This window comes from Anomaloglossus baeobatrachus, chromosome 6 (genome assembly GCF_048569485.1).
Source record: "Anomaloglossus baeobatrachus isolate aAnoBae1 chromosome 6, aAnoBae1.hap1, whole genome shotgun sequence".
In the NCBI taxonomy this organism is placed as follows: Eukaryota; Metazoa; Chordata; class Amphibia; order Anura; family Aromobatidae; genus Anomaloglossus; species Anomaloglossus baeobatrachus.
The window spans coordinates 116943724-116961941 of record NC_134358.1 but is presented as its reverse complement, the minus strand read 5'-3'; the positions used below and the strand labels follow the sequence as shown (position 1 = coordinate 116961941).

General features: G+C 45.6%; 1 protein-coding gene across 1 annotated transcript in view; it reads right to left on the bottom strand.

Moving 5' to 3' along the window:
* PREX2 (phosphatidylinositol-3,4,5-trisphosphate dependent Rac exchange factor 2) overlaps positions 1 to 18218 on the bottom strand; it is a 582180-nt gene that overhangs the window by 14608 nt on the left and 549354 nt on the right. The window contains exons 38-39 of the mRNA XM_075353190.1: positions 16826 to 16928; positions 4495 to 4562 (exon numbers count right to left, since the gene is read on the bottom strand). Of these exons, the coding sequence (XP_075209305.1) occupies positions 4495 to 4562; positions 16826 to 16928 (171 nt within the window). The remainder of the gene's footprint in view (positions 1 to 4494; positions 4563 to 16825; positions 16929 to 18218) is intronic.

Below are 18218 nucleotides of genomic sequence, written 5' to 3'. Positions count from 1 at the left end.
ACCACTACATGGTGCTGAGCTCCCCAAATTGGGTCAGGAGTTTCAGCTAGACAGGTATTGTGGTGGCACTGCTAGAGCAAGTGACATACGCCCGGCCCACAGTTGCAGAAAAAAGAGGGGAAAGGAAAAAGGACAGGGAGGAGGAGTAGAGAGAAGAAGAGTGAAGCTGTTAGTGATGGGCAGTCCTGTTCTTTTTCGTGATCCGGTTCCCATTGCTCCGCTCACCAAAAAGAGCCGGCTCATTCGGATCGTTCTTGGCTTCTTATTAAATATGTGTTCACCCTAAGGTGAACACATATTTAAGATTATAGTGACGCTTCTGAAACCACGCCCACCCATGGCTAAACCCCACCCACTTACAAGGGACCTATTAGATCGCTGAGTGGGCGGGGTTTAGACGCGGGTGGGTGGAGTTTCAGTTGCGAAAAGAGCCGTTTAGCAATTTTAGTGGCTCACTTTGGGGATCCGACTCCTGTCAGTCACAACAGGGAGCCGGATCTTTGTGTCAGATCGTTCGCAACTGACACATCACTAGAAGCTGTTCAGACAGAGCGGTTGCTGGGTTCAAGCAAAGAGCGCTCCTGAGGCCAAGTGGGCAGGCGTGACGTGCACGGACGCAAAGTGTGGGGCAAAGTATTAGATATAGATTCTGTGGACGCCTGAAGTGGAACTTGCAGCCAAAATGTCAAAACCCGCAGTGAGAAGGGCCGGTACTCCAAGGAGCCAGTGGGACTATGTGACAACCGTGCTAATAGAAATGGTATGGAAATGTGTGTCATGTGCTGTGCCTCCCTAAGGCCCTGTGCGCACGCTGCGGTTTTTACCGCGGTTTTGCCGAATGTTTTGCTGCAGAAAATGTTCATAACCTTTCTGCAGTCCTTCCCCAGCAAAAACTATGGTAAAAAAAATGCTGTGCGCACACTGCGTTTTTTTTTCACCAACAGGTTTTGCTACATGTTTTCTGCAGCAAAAATAATTGCATGTCAATTCTTTTCCGCAGGTACCTGCGGTTTTTGCCATAGATAAAGGTCAAAAATCGCAGTGAACAACCCGCGGAAAAACTGTGGCAAAACCGCGGTAAAACCGCATGCAGTTTTCGGGTGCGATTTACTGTGATTTTTTTACCGCATGTGCGGTAATCTTTCAGAGGGTGCATATTTTATTAAGAAAATTCCATTTTCTAGTGACACAGGGCGTTGTGGGGAAGAAGATTTTTATGAAGTTATTACATGCAGTAAAGCTCAAGTGTTGGATGAAACCTTTGCGTCTGACTTTGATTTATGGGGACAAGAATCTACCACAAAGGTAGAAGCCACAGCCTCTAAGGCCCCCTTCACATGCACGTGTCTCCTGTACGTGCTAGGTCCGTGCCCGCATGTACCGGAGACACGGGCACACGTAAGCCCATTAAAATCAATGGGTTTATGTGCACGCACGTGTGCAGCCATTGGCCCGTGCCTCCGTGTGAAGCACATGTGAGCCCGTGTGCTCCACACGGATGCATGTCCGTGTTTCTCCGACAGCACGGGCCCGCACACGTACCAACACGGATGTAGTGTGGATGCGGGTCGACGTGACACGCGGCGGAGAAACACACGTGTCATTTAAAAAATAAAAAAAAACACATACTCACCTCCACGAGCCCTGCAGTCTCTGCCGCGGCTGTCCCCTGCATCCGTCCCCCAGTGAATTTGAACAACACATCTTCTTCACTGGGGGCCGGAAGCAGCGTCAGCGGGGCGTGGCCTGTGCCGGACACTGTCAGTCAGCACCACAGACAGCTCCGGAAGAATCAGGTAAGGCGGGGCTTTCCGTTCGTGTGTTATTACGTATAACACACGGAGAACACACGTAGTACCATAAACACGGCACATGCAGGGGAAAACGCACCTTTGACATGTCCGTGAAACACGTTCGTGATTTTCACGGACATGTGAAGGGGGCCTAAGAGTGTGTCCCGCCACTGCGTCCATGCCACATCTAATCCCCTTTTCATGTAGCACCCCCGACCGACCCTACACACTTTTAAGGATTATTGTCTTTATATTATTGAAATGTGCTTTTTGATATACTGTATATCCCGGAATCCATTTGGTGTTCCCTCTTAGGAGTTTGTTTCCCTGTTTATTTTTAACATATTTGTCTTTTTGTAAAAAAAAAAGATCATTAATAAAAAAATACATATTTTATTTTTATTGCATGATTCTCTTTTGACCCATTAGCCCTATGGCAGTGTATGGGGTAGTTGCTAAATAGTTGTTAAGTGTCAAGAACATTTCATTTTTTCTTTGGACATTTTTGATAAACATGTAAAATTAGCCTAAAGGCCGCTTTACACACTGCGATATTGGTACCGATATCGCCAGTGTGCGTACCCGCCCCCATCGGTTGTGCGACACGGGCAAATCGCTGCCCGTGTTGCACAACATCGCCCGGATCCGTCACACGGACTTACCTTCCCTGCGACGTCGCTGTGAGCGGCGAACCGCCTCCTTTCTAAGGGGGCGGTTCGTTCAGCGTCACAGCGACGTCACAGCAGCGTCACTGAACCACCGCCCAATAGAAGCGGAGGGGCGGAGATGAGCGGGACATAACATCCCGCCCACCTCCTTCCTTCCGCATTGTGGCCGGGATGCAGGTAAGGTGAGGTTCCTCATTCCTGCGGTGTCACACGGAGCGATGTGTGCTGCCGCAGGAACGAGGAACGACTTTGTTACTGCTGCAGTGACGATATTTGAGAATGGACCCGATGAACGATTTTGCACGTTTTTGCGACGATGCAAAATCGCTCATAGGTGTCACACACAACGACATCGCTAAAGCGAGCGGATGTGCGTCACTAATTCCGTGACCCCAACGAGTTCACTTGAGCGATGTCGTAGCGTGTAAAGCCCGCTTAAGGCCGGAGTCACACTTTCGAGTGCCTGCCTTGAGTGTAACTTGCGTGAGTCTCTCATTGAATCACCCGGCATGGACTCACACTCTCCTCACAGGAGCGTCTCAGCTGCATAGAGATACATGCAACCGACCCGCTCCTGTCCGGAGAGTGTGCGGCCGTGCCGGGTGATTCAATGAAAGACTCGTGTGAGTTACACGGAAGGCAGGCACTCGAAAGTGTGATACTGGCCTCAGGCCAAGTTCACATGATGCAATTTTGCTGCACTTTTTTTTTGGAATATTCTTAACTACAATAAAATTGCTCCATTTTTAACAGATTTTCATTGTGTGAACAGGGCCTGAATGTGGGCTGCCTGTTAGATCTATGTATAAAGGATTTGCATTGTAGGAGCATGATTTTTATGCTATTTACTTGCATATTACCACTACATCAGCAGGCAAATCCTGTTCCCTGTAAAGGCACTCTGTGAGCAGAAAATGACTGTTCAAAGCAAGCATCGGAGCTTGGTGCATCTTTGGCGTGGCCAGTTTAGTGAACCTTCCCACCTACTTGATTTCCATCTGTGTTTGGTCTGATGAGTCAATTTGATTTGTGATAACAGACTTGTTTTAAAATGAGTAAAATGTATTAGGCTATGTGCGCACTAGTGCGTTTTACCCGCGGATTTACCCGCAGATTTGCCGCGGAAATTTCTTGAGAAGTGTCTGCTATCTTTGTGCAGACATTTCCCAGCAAATCCTATGGTAAAAAAAAATAGCTGTGCGCACTGGTGCGGATTTTTCTCAAGAAATTTCCTTGAGAAGAATTTCTCGAGAAACTTTCTTGAGAAAATGAACATGTCCATTATTTCCGCAGGTACCCTGCGGATTTCGGCAGTACAGCCTGCAAAAATCCGCAGGGAACCACCCGCGGGAAAATCGCGGCAATTCCGCGGCTATTCCGCGGCAAATCCGCGGCAAATCCGCATGCGGATTTGGTGCGGATTTTTTCCGGAGGTCCGGAAATCTTTCACTCCCAGAAGTTTCTCAAGAAATTTTCTTGAGAAACTTCTCATTTCTAGTGCGCACATAGCCTTAAAGTGGTTCATGCTGTTGGATCGTTTTGGTGCACCTGTTTACACTACTTACTAGTTGGGGCACAGTGTCACATTTAAGCAATGATCACTCTCCAAAAAGTCATGCCCCAATGTCGGACAAGACACAGAAAGTGTATAGAAACAGAAATATTAAACAATTTATGAAAGACAGTACATTGTACAAATTGCGCCAGAATTCTGTCACATATAGCAGTTAGACCCAAAAATAATGCAAACTCCTTTTCTTCTGTTCAGTTGCAGGGCAGGATCGAGAAAGCTTCAATTTTCTGTACAATGGAAGTCAATTGACAACAGGATACAACTCAACTATAATGTCCTAATTTTTGCTCAAGAACTGTTCATTATTTCCACTAAGACACAGGAGCTGATGAATATATCAATATTTTATCTTCATTAGTTGCATGCATAAAGCCATGATTTTACTTTCATGGGTCCCAGCCATTTTTGTACAGTTTGATGTAAGCAAATATCATATCACAGTTCTGCTTTTATACTGTACCTTGGAGCAGATGTTGGAGTTCTGTCCCTAACACCCAAATTCTTAGCAGTGTTCTGAACCCTTGCTCCCTGCAATGTAAAACAAACCAAAACAAGATAAGGTACAAGCCATGATTATCATTATACTGCAAAAGAGCACACTTTTATCAGATCGAGGAATTCAAGTTTATAAAAAATTGTAGAAGTCTTCCACTACACATAAAATAAAAAATGCCTTAGAAACAGTGTTGTAATGATTGCGTCTGTGAGTAAGGACCAGCCCTATTTTCAACTGGAAACTTACACATGAACTATGGTATTGCAGAGCAGAGAGCCTCTGCTCCCTGACCCACATATTCTGTACCGCTAAGGGCCAATCAGAGGCCTCCAGCTGCAGAGCACTCTACCATCACATCAACGTCACAGGCAGGGCTTGCAACATAGTGCAGGTGTGACTTTATTACAGTGCCTGCAGCCGCTTGGCATGCATGTATGTTTGTTTGTTTGATTTAGTTATTTATTTTTATTTAATAGTGCTAGAGCATTGTGGAAGCAGATTGTGGGGGGTACACTTAGGCGGGCTTTGCACACTACGACATCGCAGGTGCAATATCGGTGGGGTCAAATCGAAAGTGACGCATATCCGGTGTCGCAGTCGATATCGTAGTGTGTAAATCCTTTTTGATATGATTAACAAGCGCAAAAGCGTCATTATCGTATCATCGGTGTAGGGTCCAACATTTCCATTATTTGGCAGCAGCGACGGTACAATGTTGTTCCTCGTTCCTGCGGCAGCACACATCGCTGTGTGAGAAGCCGCAGGAGTGAGGAACATCTCCTACCTGCGTCACCGCGTCACACGCCGGCTCTGCGGAAGGAAGGAGTGGGGCAGGATGTTTACGTCCCGCTCATCTCCGCCCCTCCGCTTCTATTGGCTGTCTGCCGTGTGACGTCCCTATGACGCCGCACGACCCACCCCCTTAATAAGGAGGCGGGTTGCCGGCCAGAGCAACGTCGCAGGGCAGGTGAGTGCATGTGAAGCTGGCGTAGCGAACACTATCTCCATGATATCGCAGCTGCGACGGGGGCGGGGACTATCGCGCACGGCATTGCAGCATCAGCTTGCGATGTCGTAGTGTGCAAAGGGCCCCTTAGGGCCATATAGGAGGGCAGTAGTACTGAAGGGAGCCATACATGGAGGACATTATTAATTTAGGATGGTTAGAATTGGATGTGTCGCGGGCGGAGGAGGGGACGCCGCGCTCTCCCACTGCTGCTCGGGTCCGGCTGCCGCGGCTGCTGCGGCCTGCCGCTGCTCGGTGGCTCGAGCGATGGGCCGGATCCCGGGGACTCGAGCGGCGCTCCTCGCCCGTGAGTGAAAAGGGGAATTGGTCTTTTGGGATAGTTTATTGTCCGTGACGCCACCCACGGTTGTGGTGATTGAATGTACACCACCGCTGCTCTGGCTGGGGATCCCGGGAGTGATGGTGTGGAGCAGGCAGTTGTTGTGTTGCCCCTCCGTGGGTAGGGGTTGGTGATCCCGGGGCCCAGTGATGGGGTGTTGGATGGTGGACAGGCGGGCTATGGGGCCTGTGGAGGTGCAGGGGCGCAGGGGCAGCGCTGTGCCGCACGGCACGGAGGTACTCACTCAGCCAGTAAACACGACACAGTTCTCGGTAAACAAACGGCTGGTTGGACGGGTCCCTCAGACGGTTGCGCTGCTGATATCCCCTGCAGTTGACGGTGACGGTCTCTTCCCTGCACCTATGTGTTGTTGTTTGGTAGCGATGGGTTCCCACCGGTAACCCGCTCCCCAGCTTAGATATGAGCCGGAGGAGCTCCACTCTTGCCAGCAGGCGCTGGCCCTGGGAAACTGGTGCCTTGGCGGTGGCGGTGTCTCCCCTTAACAGTTGGACTGTTGCCTTCAAACGGGACTTGGTTGTTGGGAGACAGTCGTCCCCTTCACTGACGGATTTGGCAAATTCGGCGACTCCTAGCCTTGCCGGGATCCGAAAGGCCCCTGCCCTGGTGCTGACTAATCTTCGTATACCGCTCCGGTACCGCTGGGTCACCACCCGTCCACGGTCCTTTCGGCAACCTCCAATCAGTCTCGCCTGCAGACGGTCACCGCCGTCTGCCAACCTTGCTGTCTCAGTCCAGGGCACACACCCGGACTAACTTCAGGCTTCTTTCTGTCACTTTCTCTGTTGCTTTTCCTTTAGCTCCTCTACCACTTCCTCTCACTTTGAACTTCCACTTCTATCTCTAGCTCTGCCTGAGCTCAACTGCACTCTAGCCCTCAGCTAGACTTCAACTTCCACTCCTTCCACTTCCTCCTCCAAACTCTATCTGCCTGGTTCCTCCCGCCTCCAGGGCTGTGAACTCCTCGGTGGGCAGAGCCAACCGCTTGGCCCACCCCCTGGTGTGGACACCAGCCCCTGGAGGAAGGCAACAAGGATTTGTGTTTTGACCTAGTGTGTACCTGCAGGGAATGTGGGGTGCGTGTGGTGTTGTGACCTGTGACCCCTGGCTTGCCCAGGGCGTCACAGATGACATTATTAATTTATGGAGGCCAGAATTATAGGACATCATTACTGTGTGATATTATTACTATATGGGGCCTCAAGGTGAAATACACTGATGATCAAAAGAGTAGCAATGTTTATAACTTCATTTTATAGACAATCATCTTGGTTATCTCATACATAAATTTAACTTGCAACTATTTAGCATGTGCAGATTGTTGTCATGTCACTGCAGTGTTACTTTTTTGCTCTTGGTGTGGAAAAATCTTTTTCTTCCTGTATACTACAAATTACAACCTGTTCTCACATTTACTAATGGTTCATTGTGTTATTAGGTTGATTCCTAAGCAAAAGATCATTGGTTTGAATCGAGGAGCAGCCATGAAGAAGATTTCCCAAGAAAACAGAAACTGCATCATCCTGGTTATCGAAAGCAAACTCTCACAGACATCCATGCAAAGCACTGTGTGACACATGTTACTCAAGTCTGGAATGGTGGCCCGAAGCGTCCACATGTTTCCCATTACTGTAGTAAAGAGCTTTAGTAACAGGGCATGTGTCTGGGCACAATGTACTAGGCACTAAAATAGTAGATTTGCAATTTATAATGCATTGCTACCAACTACCATTAAGTTTAATTTAATATAAACCTCAATTATTCGGGTCGTATTCAGCTAAATTGCATGTATAATACCCCCAGTATGGGTATTACTTATTTACTGGTCTTCATGGGCATGAATAAAAGGGGTTATCTGGTACAAGTTTAGCTTTTTACTATGAGCCTAAAAACTAACAGAAATAATAGATAAAAACTAGATAAGGTCCATAAGCTTACGTGTTTCAGGTTGAAGCAACCCTTATTCATAATTTTGGATCCTATCTATTTTTAACCTTTTTTTGTACCTCCCTACTATGGTTTTATTGTATACAATAAATGTCATTGTTTAGAATTTCCTTTTGTTGGTGCTGGAACCTCATCTAATGGACCATTTTACCTATTCTGATCTGGAAGCCACTCTGGTGTGACTACTGGTATATAACGAAAAATTTTAAAAAAATTCTGACTTGTGATATCAGCGATATTTTGATCCTCTCTCAGATACGGCACTAATATCAGGGTGACGCTGGTCGGTAAATATTTGAACTCATGTCCATTGATTAACCAAAATATTGCTAAGGGATTAAGAAATCAAAATTTTTCAGGAGAATGCTTCTTTTAGCCCTTGATTGCTAAATGACATAACTGTACGTTGGGGGATAAATAGCTGAGCCGTCTCTACAAGTGTCTGATGCCGTCTATTCTTGCTAGTCAGCATCTGTGTCTACTTTCCACAATTATAGGCTGGTGGTTCGCCTCTAAGGCACCACTGCAGGTGATGTCACAGAGTTGGTGATATAATGTAATGTCAGTGACATAACAGACGAGAACAACCAATAAGAGGTGTGACATGTACTGATATCACAAAGGATGCTTTGTAATAATAATTACTTGCAGCTAAAAAAAAGTTACTGAAGCAGCACAGTAATGCAGAGTTGCACACGTTAAGAGGGGCTGCTGATAATTCTTTGGCTTTGTGATCTTTTTTGTTTCTATGGTAACGATTACAACACATGAAACCCTTATGTGTCTAATAGATGTTTTCAAAATGCTGTGTTTGTTGCTTATGGCAACAGTGATCTGTGCACACGGGAAAACAAAATGTCGGAGTCTAATGCAATATTCATAGCAACTGAGAGCAGAGGAGTGATAAAATTCTTGTTTTGTTCTGCAAGGAAAATCCACGAAGAATATTCATGGTGATATGTCGCACACATTGGGGGATCAATGCCCTTCATATTCCACAGTTAAGAACTGGGTTGCCAAATTTTAAACAGGCCACTTCAGCACCAATGATAAGGAACATCCTGGACGACCAAGAGTAGTTGTTGTTCCAGGGATCATCGGTGCTGTGCACAGTCTCATACTGGAAAATCAACGAATTTCAGCTAAAGCAATAGCAGATATCATGGGGATTTCCCGTGAACATGTTTGTGTCATTATCCATGAACATTTGGACATGAGGAAGCTATCCGTAAAGTAGGTCCCCAAATGTTTGACAACAGATCAGAGAGTGGAAACTTCCTGGTCCATTTGTCAGCGTTTCCAGACTGATAAGAACTGACTGGATCGACTGGTCACTATGAATGAGACCTGGATTTATTTGTATAACCTTGAAAACAAGGAGCAGTCAAAAGAGTGGAGGCACAGTGGTTCTCCTTGTCTAAAGAAGTTCAGGGTGCAAAAATCAGCCACTAAGGTGATGGTGTCTGCGTTCTGGGATAAGGAGGGCGTGCTACTAGTGGCCTACCTTCAAAAGGGTTCCACCATCAATGCAAGGTATTACATTGAACCTTTGGACCAATTGAAGGCAGCTCTGAAGGCCAAAAGGTGCAACAAGCTGTCCAAAGGAATCTTGTTCCTGCAAGACAACAACTCCACTCACACTGCACAAGCGAGCACGGCAAAACTGGCAGAGCTGTTCTTTCAGCTGGTTGACCACCCAATGTATTCACCAGATCTAGCTCCCTCCAACTATCATCTGTTTCCAAACCTGAAGAAACACCTCAAGAGTACCAAATTTCGCACCATTTCTGATGCCATGGCTGCTACCGGATGCTTGGTCTGAGGCACAACCGAAATCCTTCTTTTTGCTAGACTTACAGAACTTGGAATACCGATGTAAGAAGTGTGTTAACATCAGTGAGAGTATGTGGAATAAATGTAAAGTTTCATCATCCTATCTCGTTTCCTTCTGGGTAAAGCCAAAGACTTATCAGCAGCCCCTCGGAGTGGCATCATATGGTCCATATTAAGTGGCGATGACACAAAATAAACATTAAAGTGAACCTGTCATGTGAAAAAAATGCTATTAAGCTGCAGATACGGGGTTAATTTTCAGGTTAATAGCATTCTGAACCTTCCCAACACCCACACAGAGCCCCGCTGTTAGGAGGAAATTAACTTTATTCCTTCCAACAGCGTTCAACTTCCCGCCATATGGGTGGAGCCAACATGGTTTCAGTCATCGCTCAGTGAATAGTGACCGGTAGCTGTAAGCAAGCCCCCGGCACTGACTGACAGCAAAAAAAAATGCATTTGTGGAAATAAATATTTAAGTAAAGGAACCTGAAACAGCAACTGACTGGGACATTCAAGGAGATGCTGTAAGGCGCCTGGAGAATGATGCTCCCATAGTAGTCCTTTGGAAGGTATGATTGGAAATTTCTGTGGCTGACATTGTTAGGGGACACTGAGCCTATAATAAAGGGCTGGTACTGCTTAGAGTAAAGCGCTTAGGTATTAGAAGTATGGATAGTTTAGAGTGGAAAAGAAAAAGAAATAGCCTGCGTTACACGCTCTTCTTGCAATTCTAATGATTTCCTGGTTGTTTTGTGGCTTCATTCAGGATATATAGATGACGTTTTCTAGTAATTAAGTTACCCAGTTAAACTCTACTAAAATATAAATGTCCGAAAGCTTTGCTGCTTTTAAAATAGACTTACTGAAGTATGTTTTGATCAAAGCCAAGACTATTGATTATATCATCAGTGCTAAAAGACATTGCCAAAAATTGCATTAGTGGGGTATCCATTACAATAAGTGCTGATGTCAGCAGGATGTCTTTTCCAAAGAATTTCAAACAGTTTTCTAATATAAAACACTAAATGTCAAATTAAATCGCCATGGATAGAGGAAACTCCACAGGCAGAGCCAGGATTAGGGTTAAAGTTAATTGGATGCTAAATGACTTTATAAAATGTTAAAAATCGATTTTCTTTGTGGTTTTACATTAGGTTCATATTAGCTCGACAAATAAATCAAATAATTTTTTTTAGTTAAAGCAGAGTCTACCAGTGCTAGTAGTCATTACATTGGAGCTGTTTCATCACAAAAAACTCTTACATATGGCCCATAAGACCCAGGACGCTCCTCTATAATGTCAACTCAACCACACAGTGGCCTTCATTCTGGCAGAAAGACGTCCATATATTGCTTGGCCTTTCATTTGAATGGTAACTATTTGGTCTCAATTTAGGGAATATGATAACTGAGATTATTATTTCCCTGCCACTAAAATGCCCCTAAATGCAAACAGATTTCAGGAATAAAACATTTTTTATTCCCTCCCTATAATAAAGGGGAAAAAATAAAAAAACATATATCATTCCTTCTAATGCATCATAAAATGAATGGTTATTCTATCCTCTCTACATTGCTATTGTCCCCTGCCATAATATGCCCACATCATACAGAATGGATGGTTCTCAACTAGAGATGAACGAGTACCGTAATATTTGTAATCGCTATACTCGTAACGAGTACTTTGTAATACTCGCATATTTGTTCTAAATAGCGAGTACAATGTGAGTCAATGGGAAATGCAAGTAATTTTCTGCTGGACCCAACAAAGAGGTCTGGGGACCTGAGGAAAAGGCTGAAGTGGATGGGAAAGTGATAAAACTGAATAGGGAGAGCCTGGAGAATATGCTTTCATGCATTTCTGACTCATATGGTTTCTGGGATCCCCTGAAGCCAAACGGAAGAACTTCCATGTGGCTACAGTCTATCGGTGCCCCTGCAGTCTATGTCGCACTGCCCTGGCCAGCCCTGCAGGGACTTACACAGCAGTGTGCGAGCAGCTGTGTCATGATGAGCGCCAATATCAGGAGGTTAGCTCAGATCATTACCTGCTGTGATAATCTCCGCTGAACTTGTGATGTCAGCACTAGTCACCGACTTCCATGATGCAGCGTTCTCACATCAAGTCTCGCGGACAGCCTGAGACTGTGACTAGCAGTGACGTCACAGGCTCATGGGGCAGCTCGAGTGAGAACGCAGCGGCCATGAAACTCGGTGACGAGCGCTGATGCCACAAGTTCAGCGGTGTTCATCACTGCAGGTAATGAACTCAGCTAATCTCATAACGTTGGCACTCGTTATGCAATGACCTGGCCTGACCTGATGATGTTAGCTCAGATCACTGCACTGCTCTCCCAGCCAATTGGGAACATTATGTTCTTCAATGACTGGGACAGTGAGTATGGTATGGATCATTGTGGGACCTCCTTATTGGATTACGCCGGACCCAGATTTGTGTTTTCTTTTCAATAAATTGGTGAAAGAGGGAATGTTTTGGGGAGTGTGTTTTCTAATAAAAAAAATTTTTGTTGTCTATATTTTTTATTACTGACTGGGTTATTGATGTTGGGTATCTGATAGATGCCGTGACATCACTAATGCCAGGGCTTGATGCCAGGTGACATTACACAGCTGACATCATCCCTATATATTACCCTGTTTGCCACCGCACCAGGGCAATGGGATGAGCTGGGGACGAAGCGCCAGGATTGGTGCATCTAATGGATGCGCCACTTCTGGGGCAGCTGCCGCCTGCTATTTTTAGGTTGGGGAGGGTCCAATAAGCATGGACCTCCCTAGTCTGAGAATACCAGACCACAGCTGCCTGCCTTACCTTGGTTGGTGATGCAATTTGGGGGGACCCCGTGTTTTTTGCTTTAAATTATTTATTTAATGTAAAATAACAGCATGGGGTGCCCTCTGTTTTGGATTAACAGCCAAGGTGAAGCTGCCAGCTGTGGTCTGCTGGCTGCAGCCGTCTGCTTTACCCGAGCTGGCTACAAAAAAATAGGGGGGAACCCACGTCGGTTTTCTTATTTATTTATTTTTTGGCTAAATACAAGGCTAAGCACCCTATAGTGCCAATTGAAAAACTAAAGGGTGCCAGATTACAAAATGCAGGGGAGTGGGGCATTATATATGGATGAGGAGCAGGAGGAGGAGGGGAGACAGGAAGTGGCATATGATGAGGTGGAAACGCTAGTAGAAGTTGGGCCCACTATTCTTGGCATGGGTAGGATGTGTGATGTTACAGTTTTTGAGTTTGTCCCAGCCTCCACAAGGTTCACCCAGTGTGTCGTGACAGACATGCATTGTCCCTGTCCCCAACAGCCTGTCCACGTATCTGTTGCTAGGTGGACCTTCCTGGTTGCGGCATTGGTCAGAGCATGGTTGAGATTGTTTAACACTTGCTTGCTTAATGTGGGGATGTTACAATGGGCAAAATAGTGGCGGCTGGGAACACGATATCGTGGGGCAGCCACAGCCAAGAGATCATGGAAAGACTATGTTCCCACAACAACAACATTTCCATGGCTAGCAATTTTGCAATCTACGAGTTTAGGTTTTGTGCCGGTGTGTGGCTGTGTATTTACGCTTCCTTTCCATGTTCTCAGGCATGGACAACTGGACGCTTCCCTTGGACAAGGAAGTGGATGTGGTTGATGATTGCTGTGTCTGTGCAATTGCACCTTGTGGGCAGGATGTATGAATGCCTGCTTCCTGGACAGCAGATTGTGAAGAACGTAGCACAGGCGACATGGCAGTGGTTTGACCCGCAGATACAAATTTGGTACCCTAGTGTTCTGCCCACCTACAAGGGTGCTTGGCTGCCATGTGGTTCCATATAATTGTGGGGCTTAGGTTGCCTTTGCCCTGGCCTCTGCTCAACTTGGTATTGCAGATACTACAGATTACAATGTTTTTCTCAGAAGGACTTTAAGAAAAAAAGTTCCAGACAGCAGCTGAACGCCCCCTTGCCCTGACTTGGCCCACAGTGGGGGTGCTCTTAGAAACAGTTGACCCAGTTTCTCACTCTGGGCAAACCACTATCCCTTGGTGCCTGTGTTGGTGCTACATATCCGTCTTTCTCTGTTGCTGTGCTGGCTATGCATGTCAACGGTCTAGGTCAGATCAGTGGACTCTTCATCGACCACCTCGTCTTCCATCTCATCCTCCTTCCCACTTGAGATTGTAAGCTGACCTGATGGCAATTGTGTATCATCATTATCAGCCTCCACCACTGGAGACAATAAATCATGTTCCTCAAAGTGGCTTTCTTATGGCCATATGTCCTCAAATACTTGCGCATCAATGCACGCCACCTCCTCACGTCCCTCTTCAATGCTGCACTGCAAGAGGCCAAAACCAACCAAAGGATACATACAAAACATATCCTCAGAGTGGTAAAGCTTGGGGTCATGTCTCCTATGACTAATGAAGGGACTTGGTAAGAGGACCGGGTTGAGGACTGGATGGGCCAGCCTTCTGTGAATCCCCTGTAGACTGTGTGGTTGTGGAAGGCTGGTTGCTGTTTGACAAATGCGAAGAGGCCTTGTCTGCCATCCAAGACAAAATCTGCTCTCGCTCTCTTGGCTTCCACCCATCTTTACATTCCAGACTGGGAAATTTAGCAAGGAACATAGTGGATGCATCAAGTTTCTTCTGACCTGACACAGATTCATTGCCTTGTCACTTACTACTGACAACACCACGCCCACGTCCACGTCCCTGTCCGTTAAGAACTGCCTTATTTGTCATTTTGGGTTTTGCTGACATATTTGCAGATGTTGATAGTCGAAGCCAAGCAAACTTGGACCCCAAATATATTTTGGAGAAACTACAAGTGAGTACTTGTACCAGGCAGCAATGATTGCTAGAATCCTGCTTTGTAACTATTTGCGAAAGCTACTAGCAACGTACGAATGTTGCTGATGTGGACAGACAGCACAAGTCAGGCTGTGAAGCCTTAACTATTGTGGAAACAGGAACAGTGCTTTACTGTATCAGGCAGCACTGCTTGCTAAAGTCCTGCTTTGTAATTATTTACAAAAGCCACTAGCAACGTATGAATGTGGGTGATCTGGATGCCACAAGTCAGGCTATGAACCCCTAAATATTGTGGAAACAGGTCCAGATTCTGTCATGATTGACTCCTGGCTCAGCTGGAGCTGAGCCTTTTATTTAGTTTCACTTCTGATGCAAGTCACGTTAGGGGTTAATCCTTTCTGCCTCGTTCTGGAGGTCAGGCTGCTTTATTAGGGCACTGTTTCTCTTGGACTTCACCAGTGATACTTCTGGCTCTGCTGTGTTCTGCTCTTGAGTGACCTGTTGTCTGCCCTGCCCCCTCCTGACCTCCGTGTTCACCTGACCTGTTAACCTCCTCTGTTGTCTGTTTCCATCAGTGTCTCTCCCGCTGTCTCCCTGTTCGTTCCTTATCTGTTTACCTTTATTCTGTCTTGTCTTCCCACTCCCCCTCGCTTCTAGGCTCTGATTTCCTGGCTACTGACTATTTGCTTCCCTCTGACTACGTTTAGACTTTGCCCTTGTGTACTTACAAGACCTCATGTTGTGACACGGCTTTCTGACGATTCTACTGCCATCTGGTGGGCTTGACTAGTATTACCTCTGCTAGGGAATTCCCTGCTCATACGTTTCCTCCACTTTTACGCCCCCTAGTGGTTTACCAGCTAACTACCTTCTCAGATAGTTTCAGGAATCCTCTCAGTCCCACATTACTGCACTGTACAGCTATTGTACATCTTAAGCTGGGTTTACACACTGCAACATCGCAAAGGACATCGCTGTAACGTCACCGGTTTTGTGACGTAACAGCGACCTCCCTAAGTCTCTGTTAAGTCGCTGGTGAGCAGTCAAACAGGAAAACCTGGCCAACAATGCAACAGCGATCCGGACCTGCAGAGCGACCTAGCTGGTTGTTGGGGACGTTGATAAGCAGCTTTTTGAAAGGGAAGTTGCTAACAAAGTCGCTGCAAAGTCTTTCACACACTGAAACTTTCCAGCGATGCTTGCTGCACAGCGGGAAACAAAGGACCTAGGAATGGTCCTGAACGATTTGTAACGATTACAACTTCACAGCAGGGGCCGGGTCGCTGATAGGTTTCACACACTGCAACATCGCAAACAACATCGCTATTGCGTCACAAAACCGGTGACGTTACAGCGATGTCGTTTGAGATGTTGCAGTGTGTAAACCCAGCTTTAGAGTACAGTGTGACAGATTCCCTACCTAATCCACAATCTATTCCCTCCCTGCTGTGACTTTATTTAGTGCTATCAGCTCTTAAAAGAGCTATTGTATTCTGGTTTCTGGTGGTACCATGGAGGTAGTGACACACACACACTGCTTTAAACACTGTCCCTGCTCGGAAATGTGGCCCTCCAAATGCTTCACTGACCTACGCTGCAGGCAACATTGAAAAGGGCTTTTTGTGTTAAGAGGCCTACACTCTCCCTAGCAGCTGCACGCTCTATGCCTACGCTGATACTATGCAGGCTTCGGACGCAATGTGTGCAAAATGGTGGCGGAAGATCTTTTATAGACCCTTTGACGCTGAGCAACCAGCTAATCACAGTAATGTCACAACTCAGATGGCTACGGCATTACTGTGATTGGTTAAGAAGCCCTGCATGTTTATTGGCTGCACATCAGGCGCCAAAACGGCTGGGTGGGACATCCAAATATAGCGAAGCGAATACACCATTACTCACAATATAACGAATAGCCCGAGTATCATACTGTACTGCGAATAGAAAATAGTAACGAATACATTCACTCATCACTATTCTCAACTTCACAAAAATAATCCACCTCTTCTATTTTTTTACTTTTTTTTGCCCCTATCTTTTGGCCCCTATGTGCCTTTAAAACCAAACCGATATAATGGATGCCACAAGACAAGTGAAGGGGCATTCTCATAACAAATCATACAACAGTATTACTTGAGAAATATGTACTGATATTAAAAAATATCGTTTTGTATCTGAAAGTGAGCAGGTGTGCCTTTGATGTCAGAGCGGCTTTTTTGGTGATGGACAGCTCCTTACTTAGATGAAGCTGGCATGGCAATCTGGGAATTAATTATCAGCGGGGAGTTATTGTTGATCAGTTGATTGAATGTCTAACAAACCTGTTTTCTCATGACATCTGTTGCTTGCATGATGTATCGGGGAGGCAGTCCGTGACTTCGAGCAAGAATAAGAGCCTGTTCAAGGGTGACACTCAAAGTGCATCTGGAAAAGAAGGAAATAATAGATCATGTCAGTCAGAATCTGACACCGAAAATAAGGATTATAGCAAAGAAAGAACATTAGGGCACATCCAACCCTTATATCAGTCGTCAAAACAATATACATGTTGTCATTTATATTAAACAAGAAGCGTTTTCCATAATGGAATAATAGTTGTGTAGTGGATGCTTCAGAAGCTTGCTCCATAGCTTTGTAAGAGACCTGTCAATGCTCAACACTCTACAAATAAAAAATAAATATTAGAAAACAACAAGTCAGTCTTTATCTCCTAGCTGCTCTTGGCCAAGATGTAGCCTACAATTTGCATGGAACTGTTCTGCAATACGACGTATCTTTTTTTTATTGGCGGAACAGTTGGATGCGAGCATAAAAGAGATTGAGATTGTCAACATTCACAATCTAATGATCATTGACATGGAGAATAATGTTATTTGGGCAAATGTGTAGTTTAATAATAATGTAACTTTTTGTATAGTTATGAATAATAATTATAAGTTTTATTTCTATAGCGCCAACATATTCAGCAGCGCTTTACAATTCAGAGGAGACATGTACAGACAATATGAGACAATACAAAATAACAAAATTAAGATACCAGGAGGAGTGAGGTCCCTGCTCGTAAGCTTACAGTCTATGAGGAAATAGGGGAGGCACAAAAGGTGAATGGAGGTGGGGGAAAAGCTTGTCATATATGGTCCAGCCATCGATTTAATAGGGGATTTAAAAGCAGCTGCATGAACCTGTCATCGGCCAGAATTTATACAGGTACAGGGGACAAGAATTAAATTTTAGTTTTTTTAGGAAGGGCAGAAAGGGACTAGATTAGATTAGGGCAGAGAGGTGATAGGCTAGTCTAAAGAAATGCGTTTTTAGGGCCCGCTTGAAGGTGTGGATGTCGGCAATTAATCGGAATGCTTTTGGTAGTGTGTTCCAGAGCATAGGCGCAGCTTGTGAGAAATCTTGAAGACGAGAGTGGGAGGTTTGAATTGTTGAGGATGTCAGTCTTAGGTCATTAGCAGAGCGGAGGGCACGGGTGGGGTGATAGACAGAGATGAGGGAGGAGATGTAGGGTGGTGCAGAAGCGTGGAGAGCTTTGTGAGTGAGAGTGATGAGTTTATGTTGGATTCTGTAGCGGATGGGCAACCAGTGCAATGACTGGCAAAGAGCAGAGGCATCAGTGAAGCGGTTGCAGAGGAAAATGATCCTGGCTGCGGCATTCAGAATGGATTGGAGAGGGGAAAGTTTAGTAACAGGGATATCAATTAGTAAAGA